This window comes from Ascidiella aspersa, chromosome 9 (assembly GCF_963924565.1).
Source record: "Ascidiella aspersa chromosome 9, kaAscAspe10.2, whole genome shotgun sequence".
NCBI classification, from domain to species: domain Eukaryota; kingdom Metazoa; phylum Chordata; class Ascidiacea; order Phlebobranchia; family Ascidiidae; genus Ascidiella; species Ascidiella aspersa.
In genome coordinates, this window is record NC_139455.1 from 22,198,352 (window position 1) to 22,211,171 (window position 12,820).

The following is a 12,820-nucleotide window of genomic DNA, read 5'->3' on the forward strand; positions in this document are numbered from 1 at the left end:
AAAGTTAAAAAAAAAAAAAAAATCGGTCTGAAACACACCAAGCAAACTTTAGCAAACCATAGCAAACCATAGCAAACCATAGCAACCCCCCAAAAAATACGAGAAAAAACAAGATATGTCCCGAAAATACATTTTTGGCCCATATAATAAACGAAAATTTGTACGCTTATCCCAATATCACTTGCATAGTTGAACGCCAGTTTTTTCGAAACAGCACGCTTCTTAAGATTACTTGATTTATAAATTTACGTTAAGGCGTAAATTGTGACGTAAATTAAAAAAAAATTGTGCCTCGCTGAGTAAGAATCTGAGTCCGGCAATTCCCTTAGTGGGGTGTTATAAACTTTACCAAACCAGTATAGCCAAGCCTATAGTAATCTGAAACTGTTAGTTTTCTACACTTTTAACGGGCACCCTGCTTTACTGTACATAACAAACAGCTGAGCTTTGCTATATTCGTGCGAAATTTCAACACGGCAAACTACATTTGGGCATCTTGGTACAACCCTGCATAATAAAATATCTACCCAAGTGTTTTGTATACGTCTAGCTCTAGCACATGTCTAACAACCAATAGATAATGAAGAACAATCGTGAGATGGTTAACCAGACAGCACCGGAGATCGCAAATCTGCGATTTCCGCGTTTGAATGTAAATCGGGACACATGTTGATACTAAGAAATAAACAATGTGCTAAAGTCTTAAACAGATGGCTCCGTGAAATGTTCGGTAAAACCCATTCATTTCAAATCATTTTACGTGTTTTAGCACAACGCCTTGCCATTAGCGAGACAATCTGATTCTTTCCGCTGCGTTTGTCTCAATTATGCAAACTCAGTGCGACGTTTTAAACTTGGTTAAAAAGTATATACAAATTTTATTGCCTTTAATTGTTTTTTTTTTTAATATTTGGTGTGTAACCCAGTCTATTGAAGTACATAACTAACGAGTTCGTATGGCCTGAGTTTATTGAATAATTACGCCGCACTTGAATCGTTCTGGGCATAAACAAAATCAAAGACTTATGTAATGCAATCTGATAAAACTTACCCTGGCGCCACCCGAGTATAAACGTTATCCCTAACCTTAACCCACACACTTTAAACGCTGGGCGAAAAACACATTACTAAAACCATCACGCGACAATAAATAACTATTTTTTGTTAAATAAAGTTTTAACGATGAACTTCCTAAGCTTAATAATAAATTTCAAAGCCAAAAAGGTCGAGTAGATCGACAGCATCTTAATTAAGACGTTTCGATACGAACTTGTATCATCTTCAGTTAATGTGACTGAAAAGCAAATCAAAGCTTCACTAACTGAAGATGATACAAGTTCGTATCGAAACGTCTTAATCAAGATGCTGTCGATCTACTCGACCTTTTTGGCTTTGAAATTTATTATTAAGCTACATTACAGATCCGTGCATAGTGTACCCAAATCTTAAGCGCAATGTATAATTCAAAATCGATGTTTGCGTTACTAGCGATTATATTTGGAATCGAAATTCAAAATTTTCTCTTAATGTGTTCGCGTTAGTGTAGGATTACATGGCCGCATCGTACCCTACATCAGTGGTCTGAAACCTGTGGGTCGCGAACCCTATTGGGGTCGCCTAATTTTTGTGGGGTCATACGATTTATGTATTTCGTATTTTTAAACAATGACGTCACACTAATAAACGTGACTGAGTGCATCTTCTGCGTGAAAGTGCTGTTTTTAGCTCGCAAGAGCTGATAAATTATTTAGCTTGGCATTTCACAAAATTAGGTTTCTTTGATTTAGCACAGCAAATGTCGCACTTTCTCAACTTGTTTCTTTGTAACATTTTTTCGAATTATAAAAGGGCTGTTTTTTCAAAACGTAGGCTAACCTTTGTTATTCAACTTAGGCAACGTGGTATGTGCAGTAGATACAAGGAGTAGGCTTCATATTCTTAATTATGGCAGCAGATGCATTAAAACGCATTTCTTATAACTCGTTTAAAGTAGTGAACCACGTAGGTTTAGTTGACGAAAATTGACAAGACAATTGTGCATAATTAGGGTGAAATCACTATGGCGATTACGTTGTTTTGGCTCACTATTGCTTTTGTTGTAAACAATGTTTGTGCAGTGTTGTAAACAAGTCATATTGAAATGTTAAGTCTCAATCGAGTGATTTGTAAAATAACTTAAGCACCGAATGGTTACAGCGCGTCTAGAAAAAAATCTTGTTTTGCTTTAAGACTAAAAACCCGAGTTAATTGACGAGGCAAATTAAATGAGTAGAAACAAAAATACTGGATGAGTTTAGGGGTACACGACATGGGCGCCCGCACGGGGGGGGGAGGCACTTGCCACCCCCTGGAATTTCAAAATGCGTTTATTTATAAGTGTAATACTTATAAAGGTTAAAAATATTATACATTATCCATTGCCCCCAGTGGCGTATCCAGGGGAGCGGGAGTTCTTACCCCCCTTTTTGTAAGTGATATTATCGTTTTTTGTTCTTTGTCATGGTTTAACAAATTGTTACAAGCGGCGTGCTTTTTAAGTAATTGGGTCACGCGTCTTAATCTTAATCTAAAATCGAGTGCAAAACGCCGTTTTTCGTCTTTTGTTTGCTCGACCGTAAACGCTGGATAGCTTGTCTCTTTCGTTATTCGTTTAGGTTCGCGGATTAGCAAGTGTGTATTCGACAACTGACAACGCTAAGTCAAACCTTCTTTATTTTTCTCGCTAAAAACGTCATACGCAGTATGTTCCTCGCTAATCGGTCTCTGCGCTAATATCCGTTGTTGGTGTAATATCGATATATGTTTAACTGTAGCAGATTTTTAAAAGAAGGTATAATAGTGACTGTCGTGCGCGTTTCAAAGTCTCCATTTTTAAGTAATGATAGTTAACGCAAAATTATGCTCTTTAAGCATACTCTAAGACAGTGGTCGGCAAACTGTGGGCCACGGCCCAAATGTTGGCCGCAGAGCCATTTTTCGTGGGCCGCAAGTTACTTTTGAATAGCTTAGTGTTATCATGTAGTTGTGGGCCGCGTGATAGCCCTACATTCATTGCACTTTGTTTTAAAACTTTTATATTGTCTCAGCGTGCGTTCTGACCCACGTGCCAAATGTGGTCCTGAGTACCTGTCGAACTATATTTTTGGCCAACTTTAACTATACGTAAACGCAAAAATTTTCAACATTTTCTTTAGATTAAAACACAGTTCGGAATAAGATCAAAATAGGACTAATACTTAATAGTCGTAAAAACGTTTAAATCGACACAAATAAATAAATCCGTCTGGATAGGAGCTAAATGGTAAGAATCAGGCCTAAACAACACTTCACCTAACCCCTAACCACACCCCTAATTATTTTTTAACTCCTGTAATAATTTCAACCCTAACCCATTTTCTACCCCATTAATTAACCTACAATAACCCCAAACAGGACCAAAAATCCGTTGCAAACAAGCGGCGCCAGAGGCGTTATTTTGGCCATTTAGGCCTTATTCGGGTACGATTTTGATCATATTCTGTATAGGACAGTAATATGCGTGTTTGGCTTTATTATGTCGTTGGTTTTATTACTATGGTTTTATAAATTGTTCTGCTTTAGGTTTTGTTGCTTTGTCTTATTGTGTTTTCCCAAATATAAATACCTTGTAGTAAAATACAATTAGAGCTTCATTGTGTTATTAATTTCCGGGTAATTTTCGTTGTTAACACCGTTATTAAAATCATCAGCGGCATTTGTGAAAAGCAATTATATAATAAAGTGTTTATTGAAATTACGATGTAAAAGTGATTAAACGTAAAAAAACAATGGTCTTGTGAAAAAAGAATCCTACCACTTTTATTTAAAGCAACAAAACAAGCTGCCAAAATTGTACCACCTCCACCACAAACAAAAGGTTTAAACATTTACCTCTTATACCTACCTACTAAACAGACCTATGCGTATTACAGGAAAAGTTTTTCAAAAATAAAAATTATCGTGAAAAAAATCCCCTACTCCGCTTTGCAACTCGGACCCTACCTTCGTGCTGGCACCTGTTCCCTGGTGCAGACAGGTTTAATAAAGGGCCTGGCTCAGACCATCACTAATCCTGTTGGTATATTTCCGGCCCTTTTCTTCAGTTGGAAGAATCGAGCCAAAACGCTTACTACAACTTACATTCTATCAGCTAAGTTCAGCAGGCGAAAAAAAAAAGTTTACGGTAAAAAAACGCACTTTGTTTTGCAACAAACTGCAGGTAACTGTATGTTGAGATTTGTTTGTTATTATCTTGGCCTGAATTTTTCAAATGGTTTGCTTTAATAAATTAATCACAATTTACCAAACTGATTAAAGCAGAACATTTTTAGTTAATTTTTGCTACACTTTCGACCAACAAACGAAAGTTTTTTTGTACAGTTTATAACCTTAATTTAACTTAGAGGTCTTGCATTACAACAAGCTAAGAACACCCGACTGGTGGCTTTTGGGCGCAGCAAATTGCTCCTGTGAAGAGCTTCACTGGATGGGAATTTATTTGGCAACTCGCTTAAGTGCTTACTGGCGATTGTTGCTTGCTAGCATCAAGTTTTGGCGGTGAATTAATCTGCACGCGGAAAATCTGACATTGTCAGAATAAAAAATACTGAATAAAATGAACAACTGATAAATGTTGAAAAAATATTACAGGGGATTTTTTTTTCAAAAATTCGCAAAATTGAAAAAAATCAAAAAAAACTTTAAAGTCGTTTTTCAGCTTTATTTTAAGTGTTAGGGGGTTGAAACTTTACCATGTAGTTTCTACGCCCAAGACGCATCTACACACAAAGTTTCACTCAAATCAGAGAAGGTCGATTTTTAAAAAATGCCAAAAATCGCGTTTTTTTGGATAATTTTTAGAAAAAATGTCCATTTTCTCGTTAATTATAAAGAATCGGACTATATAAGTATCACCGTTGGATTCATATTGTCCTAGCGCATCTTCTGTGAAAATTTCAGCCAAATTGAAGCAGGTCGAAAATAATTCGAAAAAAATCGCTGGTATATGAGCGTCGAAATTGGCCAATTTTGCCGATTTAGCCCTATGTTATAAAATAGGTAATAGTGATGATGCGAAATGCGCTATAATAAATAGTCAAGCGTTATATCAAACAGACAAATCTCGTTCTTATAACTATTTGTAGGCTGCGATAAGTTTCATGTCGTCAACCTGTTAGAAGTCGTTTTGGGAAAATTGTTGAATTTGAAATCCAACTTAAGATGAACTGTGTATTCACCAGTATATTCACCAGAAGTCTTTTAACCACCAATCTTTAGAATCCACAAACGCTACTGTTTTTGTGAAAATGACTTCAGAATGAATAAATGATAATTTGCAGTTGCTCCAAGTGCGTTTGGACAAACTGCAAATATTTCGTCTGGCTAAAAAAAAATTGTTATTTCTTAGTATGAAACAAAATAGTTCTTTTTCTAATATATTTTTTGTAAGTTTTTTTTAATTTAAGTTCAATTTTTTTTTTCGAAGATGTCTTAATAACCGAGTTTTTTGGTGAGTTGTTATTTGTAGGCGCGATGTTTGTAACTTTGTAGTATTCGGCCACATCCAGAAAAAGACGTTGTTGGTTTATGAAACAACTGTTTTCAGTGATTTCCACTCGTTCCTCCAAATAACTTGCAACCCACTAACTATAATGACACTTACGAGCATTCTTCTTACAATCGCCATCTAAGTACAAAACAATCTCGAAGTTCATAAACTTTCAAGATCGGACAAGCTCACTCAAAAGTTTATGGCTTGTCAAGCAGCACTTCGCCAAACTTGAAGAAGACATCTTTAAACCTTAAATTTCGTTTTAAGTAATCCTCGATTAAACTTTCGTTTGTTGGTTGGCGACGAAGAGCTTCGTTTCTCCATGAGAATTCAAAATTGTTTATTTCTTTTCTATTGTTTTTCACATTTATATTTTTGCAGAAGCCGCTTTCACAGTTTGACGCAAATGATGTCAGTTGACTAAAAAGTTCAAACAAACACAATTCTACTTTTTTTAAGTCTACAACGTGATTTCTTTAATTAATGGACAGGCCTATAATAACTTAGTTTTATCTTTTCTTTTTTTATTTTAACTATTAATAATCGCGCCTCGGATAAACCTCCCCAGCTACGACATCGCATCTGCACAAAGTCAAACTTATTTACTTTTTATTGTCGGGCATCCAAGAATCGATTAAAAATTATTTTTCGTTAACAAGTAATCTGCGCTTAAACTTTAGTTTGTTGGTTAATTCTCGTCAAAATATGAATCAAAATATTATTATGAAAATTACAACGTTTCACGTAAGCGACGATGCAGTGTTTTTTTTATAACGCAAGTTAGGCTCATTGTCGAGGACAAGTATATATATATTTTGTTCATTATTATATACTGGTCTACAGGCAAAAAACTAATTACACCCATATGATTTTAAAAAAAATAAGAAAGCTTTTCATTATTTTTGAAAAACAAAATGCGAAAGCTATAGTTTTACAATAAATCAGTGTTCTTGCCTAGGTTATGGTTTTCTTATGGGTTTGTAAATAAGATTTCATTTTGATTGGTTTGTAAGTAAGATTTTTTTTTTTTTCGACGAAAGTCAAGCACTTTGTTTTTATTTATTTTTTTTATTAATTTTAAACAGGTAAAGTTTCGTTTTCAAGTAAGTAAATGGTTTAATTCGTGCAGATTAATTCACCGCCAAAACTTGATGCTAGCGAGCAACAATCGACAGTAAGAACTTAACCGAGTTGCCAAATACATACCCATCCAGTGAAGCTCTTAACGGGAGCAATTTGCTGCGCCCAAAAGCCACCAGTCGGGTGTTATTAGCTTGTTGTAATGCCAATGGGTCGGCAAAGTGTGAGTCGCCGAGCCAATTTTAGTGGCCCGTGTATCACTTTTGAATTGCTTAGATTTATAATGTATTTGTGGGCCGCGCGATAGTCCTGCATTCATTGCACTTCTTTTAAAAGTTGGTGTGGCATATAAGTTTTAAATTGACTCAGCTTAGAAAGACCCGCGTGCCAAATGTGGGAGCCTGTCCAACTATATTTTTTGCCAACTTAAACTGAAAGTACCGGTAATTGAAAATATTTTTGCGCTTCGCGCGTATATTCTTCGTTTTATAGTATATTTTACATTATGATATGGCAGTGTTTTGGGCACCAAGGCGCCGTATTATATTTCACCTTATAGTCAAATATCCCGAATCCGACACTTTTTCGTAGTGGTTTTACGTGGGCCTCCAATAGCTCTGAAAAGGCTGCTTTGGGCCGCGACAACAAAAATCTGCCGACCACTGCTCTAAGACCACGTGCTAAGTGTGCATTGGATACAATTTATTTCCCCTTAACCGCAGCTTGTAATTTAGCTGACTTGGCACACGGCTCTGCGCAGATGTTGCGCTAATCGTGGCATAATAACACCCGAAAAAAACATCTTCGTTTATTATTGCAGGCGGCGAAAGGCGTGCTTGTAGTTTAGCGCTCGTTCCGTTCATGGAACTTGAAAACTAACTCGTTTAAAGTAGCGCACCCCGTCGGCCTAATTTTGTTATTGAACTACACAACTTTTGAAGGGCAATCATTTTGTTTTACATCTATAGTCACAGTTCTCTGATGTTGTGTATTACACATATCCGCCTGCTACTTTGTTCCAGCACTATTTGAAATATTTCATTCCTATCTGAAAACAAATGGGGTCGCAATATAATTTCTGATTTTATTTTATTTAAATTGGGGTCGCTTATCAAAAAGGTTGGATACCACTGCCCTACATCTACCAGTAGATCAGCATATTTACTACTCAGCTCAAAGGCAATATTATTCTGACTTTTCTAACGCTCTTTATAGTAGTCGGACAGGATATAACAGTACAACAGTACACTTCTAGTACGCTAGGAGCTCTAAACTGTTACTTGCGAGATTAATGTTGGTGTAAAACAGTTGCCACAGGTCTATATTACATTTCAGTTCATAAGCTCTTTACTTTGTACGGCCATGGCAATAAACATGCTGCAAAAAAGCGTGCATGCTTTTTTCTTCCGTCAAACATGTAAAAATTAGATCACCTGCAATTACCTTTTGTTAAGTAAATACAGATATGCTTGTCTAAACCAGTGCTTTTTACATTTTTTAGTTTTGTTCACCCCTAGCATCGATCTCCAGATTTCATTCACCCTTATCTAATGATATGATAAAACTATCTCGTCTATATATAACAGCAAAAAATGATTTAGGTTGTTTCGATTTTTGTTAAGATCAACTCAAGCAAAGTTTTACCATTGAAAATCTAAAATTTCTCGAGTCCAGAAATAGAAAGCTACAACAGCATAAAATACAGTCACCAAATTTTGTACTTACATACACTCAGTACAAACCAACTTCACTATTACAATAAGCAAAAAAACACCAAAAAACATCAGTTCAGTAGTCGATTAACTGCAGAGCTATCATACATTTCTGACGGTTCACCCTTATTAACCCCTTTTGATTGGTTCACCCCTGCAAAAATGTTATTCACCCTTGAGCCAACCATTCACCAGTTTAAGAAACACTGGTCTAAACTATATAAACTAACAGCAAGTTCAAAAAACATTCCTTGTCTAAAATACTTTACACACTATAATATACTTTACATTGGACTTTGATTTTGGAAAACCCAACGCAGTTTAACATAGCAGCTTTAACAACCTCCTTCCTGCAAATTGAAAGAACTCAACCCAGTTCTCCAAACGATTTCGACTGGTGCAAGGGGGTATAGGGCAAAATGCGGAAATAAACTCTCCCTGCTTCTATGTGTTAAAGCAGCGCTTTTCAACCTTTAATTGACCCGTCCGCCTCGTTTATTTCGAAAAATCTCACACGAAACGGACACTAAGTTCGCAACCTTTAGTTTTTCCTATTTGACAAATAACAATGAAAATATATGTGTACTAAAACCGACAGTCTTCGCCGATACAAAACAGATAGCTTAAGCTGCAATGAACCACTGAGAGACTATATTACTGTAGCTGAATTTACTGTAGCTGAAAAAAAAAGGTTTAGTTGATTACCGTATCACACGCAGGGCTGCGGAGTCGGTTAAAAACAACCCGAGTCCGACTCCCGAGTCCCGAGTCCGACTCCGGCCAAATGTAAGATTTTGTCGAGTCCCGAGTCCAGCTCTGACCCTACAGCCTGTACTTTACCCATTTACGCAACTAAATTTAGGTGGATTTTCTGCAATCCACTCATATTGGTTTCATAATTGATCCACCCGCATTACATGTATTTCACCTTTTCTATTACACTTTTACAACTTACATTTTGCCGCCTTTAAAGTTTTAAAATTTGATACTGCGCATGCGCACATCGGACTCGGGACTCGGGTAGTTCTACGCGGTCTTACTCGAGTCCCGAGTCCTACCCTGGCAAATCAAACCGACTCCGTCGAGTCCCGAGTCCGACTCCGACTGCGCAGCCCTGATCACACGTAATGAAAGATAAAAACATGCACCATTTTCACCCGCACATTCATCCGCACGACGTTAGTCACCCGCACTACATTTGTTTCCATCCGCACAAGGGCGTACCATCCCAAGGGTTAAAAAGCGCTGTGCTAAAGCATTATACAAGAGTTTCATACATATCAAAATGGTACGTCTATACACTGTACTTTTTGACGACTAAAGTTGCACCCAGGGTTTTTTTTAAGGTTTTAAATACCAAAAAGTTGCCAAAATTTGGGAAACCGAAAAACACCTTAAAAAAACACTGGTTGCACCTAAGGGGAATGCAATGCATGATACTTGACATTTTATTCCGATACCGATCCCCGACATTTTAGACAAAAAACATCGCGATCCGATACCAATGACGTCATAGCTATGCTTAAACAAGCAATTCATATTAAATAAAATCGTTTAAAGATAACCATTTTTTCTTATGCTAGTAGGACCAAATTTGCTTTAACGCTGTTAAGAAGTAGGCCACAGTTACCATTAGTTGTTAGCAACTGATTTTTCAAGAATATAAATTCAAGGCGAAAAATTGCTGCATCGGGTGACAAGTCATGGCTTAAATGCCGATAACATTTTTCTATCGGCTCCGTTATTATGGGACGCCCCTAGCTGCACCGAATGGTTACAGCGCGTCTAGAAAAAAAATCTTGTTTTACTTTAAGACAAAAACCCGAGTTAATTGACGAGGCAAACGGGGGGGAAGGCACTTGCCACGTGCTTTTTAAGTAATTGGGTCACGCGTCTTAATCTAAAATCGAGTGCAAAACGCCGTTTTTCGTCTGTTGTTTGCTCGACCGTAAACGCTGGATAGTTTTTCTCTTTCGTTATTCGTTTAGGTTCGCTGATTAGCAAGTGTGTATTCGACAACTGACAACGCTAAGTCAAACCTTTTTTATTTTTCTCGCTAAAAACGTCATACGCAGTATGTTCCTCGCTAATCGGTTTCTGCGCTAATATCCGATGTTGGTGTAATATCGATATATGTTTAACTGTAGCAGATTTTTAAAAGGAGTTATAATAGTGACTGTCGTGCGCCTTTCAAAGTCTCCATTTTTAAGTAATGATAGTTAACGCAAAATTATGCTCTTTAAGCTTACTCTAAGACAGTGGTCGGCAAACTGTGGGCCACGGCCCAAATGTGGGCCGCAGAGCCATTTTTCGTGGGCCGCAAGTTACTTTTGAATAGCTTAGTGTTATCATGTAGTTGTTGGCCGCGTGATAGCCCTACATTCATTGCACTTTGTTTTAAAACTTTTATATTGTCTCAGCGTGGTTCTGACCCACGTGCCAAATGTGGTTCTGAGTACCTGTCGAACTATATTTTTGGCCAACTTTAACTATACGTAAACGCAAAAATTTTTAACATTTTCTTTAGATTAAAACACAGTTCGGAATAAGATCAAAATAGGACTAATACTTAATAGTCGTAAAAACGTTTAAATCGACACAAATAAATAAATCCGTCTGGATAGGAGCTAAATGGTAAGAATCAGGCCTAAACAACACTTTACCTAACCCCAAACCCCACCCCTAAATACTTTTCTAACTCCTGTAATAATTTCAACCCTAACCCATTTTCTACCCCATTAATTAACCTACAATAACCCCAAACAGGACCAAAAATCCGTTGCAAACAAGCGGCGCCAGAGGCGTTATTTTGGCCATTTAGGCCTTATTCGGGTACGATTTTGATCATATTCTGTATAGGACAGTAATATGCGTGTTTGGCTTTATTATGTCGTTGGTTTTATTACTATGGTTTTATAAATTGTTCTGCTTTAGGTTTTGTTGCTTTGTCGTATTGTGTTTTCCCAAATATAAATACCTTGTAGTAAAATACAATTAGAGCTCCATTGTGTTATTAATTTCCGGGTAATTTTCGTTGTTAACACCGTTATTAAAATCGTCAGCGGCATTTGTGAAAAGCAATTATATAATAAAGTGTTTATTGAAATTACGATGTAAAAGTGATTAAACGTAAAAAACAATGGTCTTGTGAAAAAAGAATCCTACCACTTTTATTTAAAGCAACAAAACAAGCTGCCAAAATTGTACCACCTCCACCACAAACAAAAGGTTTAAACATTTACCTCTTATACCTACCTACTAAACAGACCTACCAGCACATACAAATTGTGAAACTGGGTAGAATGAAAATTTTATTTCGACTGCAACGGAAATCTGCCACCTTCTGCGAGCCAACAACTTTTGGTGCGACTTCATAGACCCGTCTTCAGGCCAACCATTCTTCAGCCAGTACACGAATCACACCCTGTTTGAAACGGACGAGCGCTACAACTCGCTAGGCTTCAGCATCGAGGACTTGGGCTGCTGCAAAGTGATCACGCACAAAAAGTGGGGCGCCAACGTGTTTGTAGGCAGTGTGGTGACCACGGCCAGCAAGCAACAGCCCATCATGGAAAGACTCCTGGAAAATTCGACACCCGTTCATCCCACTTAGATTGGAATATATTTCCTTTTTATATTTTTTAGGCCCTACTCGCTTTTTTCTGTGTTCGATTTTATTTCGAAAGTGTGTTTTTTTTGTTTCAAGAGCGGCGTACATCCTAAAAACGGATTCCAAAGCAGGTAGATTGTTTATGTTTCGAAAGTCGGTATAGGTCTGCCAAAGACTTGCAAACCCAAAAAACGCTATATATTTTTGTCTGTCGCGATTGCGTTACTATTTATGGTGAGGTTTGTGTAGTTTTTTCTTATTCTTACTCGTAAGGGTCTCTCGTTTATCCCGAAATTCACTGCATTTGGTTGTTTGCCAAGCAGCCTGTGTATAATGGGTAGAAACCAAAGATTTTTTGTTTACCAAAACATGACATTTTACCTTGAGACCAGTACATGATCAGCGTTTAAAATGAGACCTAAAAAACTTATCAGCAAAAAATATACTTCTCAACGCGCAGCTGTTACTAGACAACAAATTCGTTTAACTGTCCGTGTCTAGACGTTTTTTACATTTCATAAAGTCTTCAATTTTGGTTCATTGATCAATGCAATTTTACACCATTAGAAATGATGAAGCTTGGTATTACTGTCTAAACTATTTGAAGAAAACAGAGGCTGTTTCTGACTGCCTGTGTGTTTTTAACCTTTAATTTGTAAAAATTAGATTGTCGTTATTGTATAGAGATACTAAAAACGTGTTTTTTTACATTTAGGTAACTTCCTATTCGGTACCAAAATATATCTATATTTGCGTATTACACGAAAAGTTTTCCAAAAATAAAATTATCGTGAAAAAAATGCCCTACTCCGCTTTGCAATTCGGACCCTACCTTCGTGGTGGCACCTG

The 12,820-nt window shown here is 37.0% G+C and overlaps 1 protein-coding gene across 1 annotated transcript; it reads left to right on the forward strand.

Annotated features, from left to right (window-relative positions):
• The first annotated feature begins 580 nt into the window (after positions 1-580).
• On the forward strand, positions 581-12,071 carry LOC146133608 (cobalamin trafficking protein CblD-like). Its single transcript, XM_083397803.1, has 2 exons — positions 581-652; positions 11,663-12,071. The coding sequence occupies exons 1-2, from the start codon at positions 581-583 to the stop codon at positions 11,972-11,974; spliced, it is 384 nt and encodes a 127-aa protein (XP_083253929.1). The 3' UTR covers positions 11,975-12,071.
• Positions 12,072-12,820: the final 749 nt, after the last annotated feature.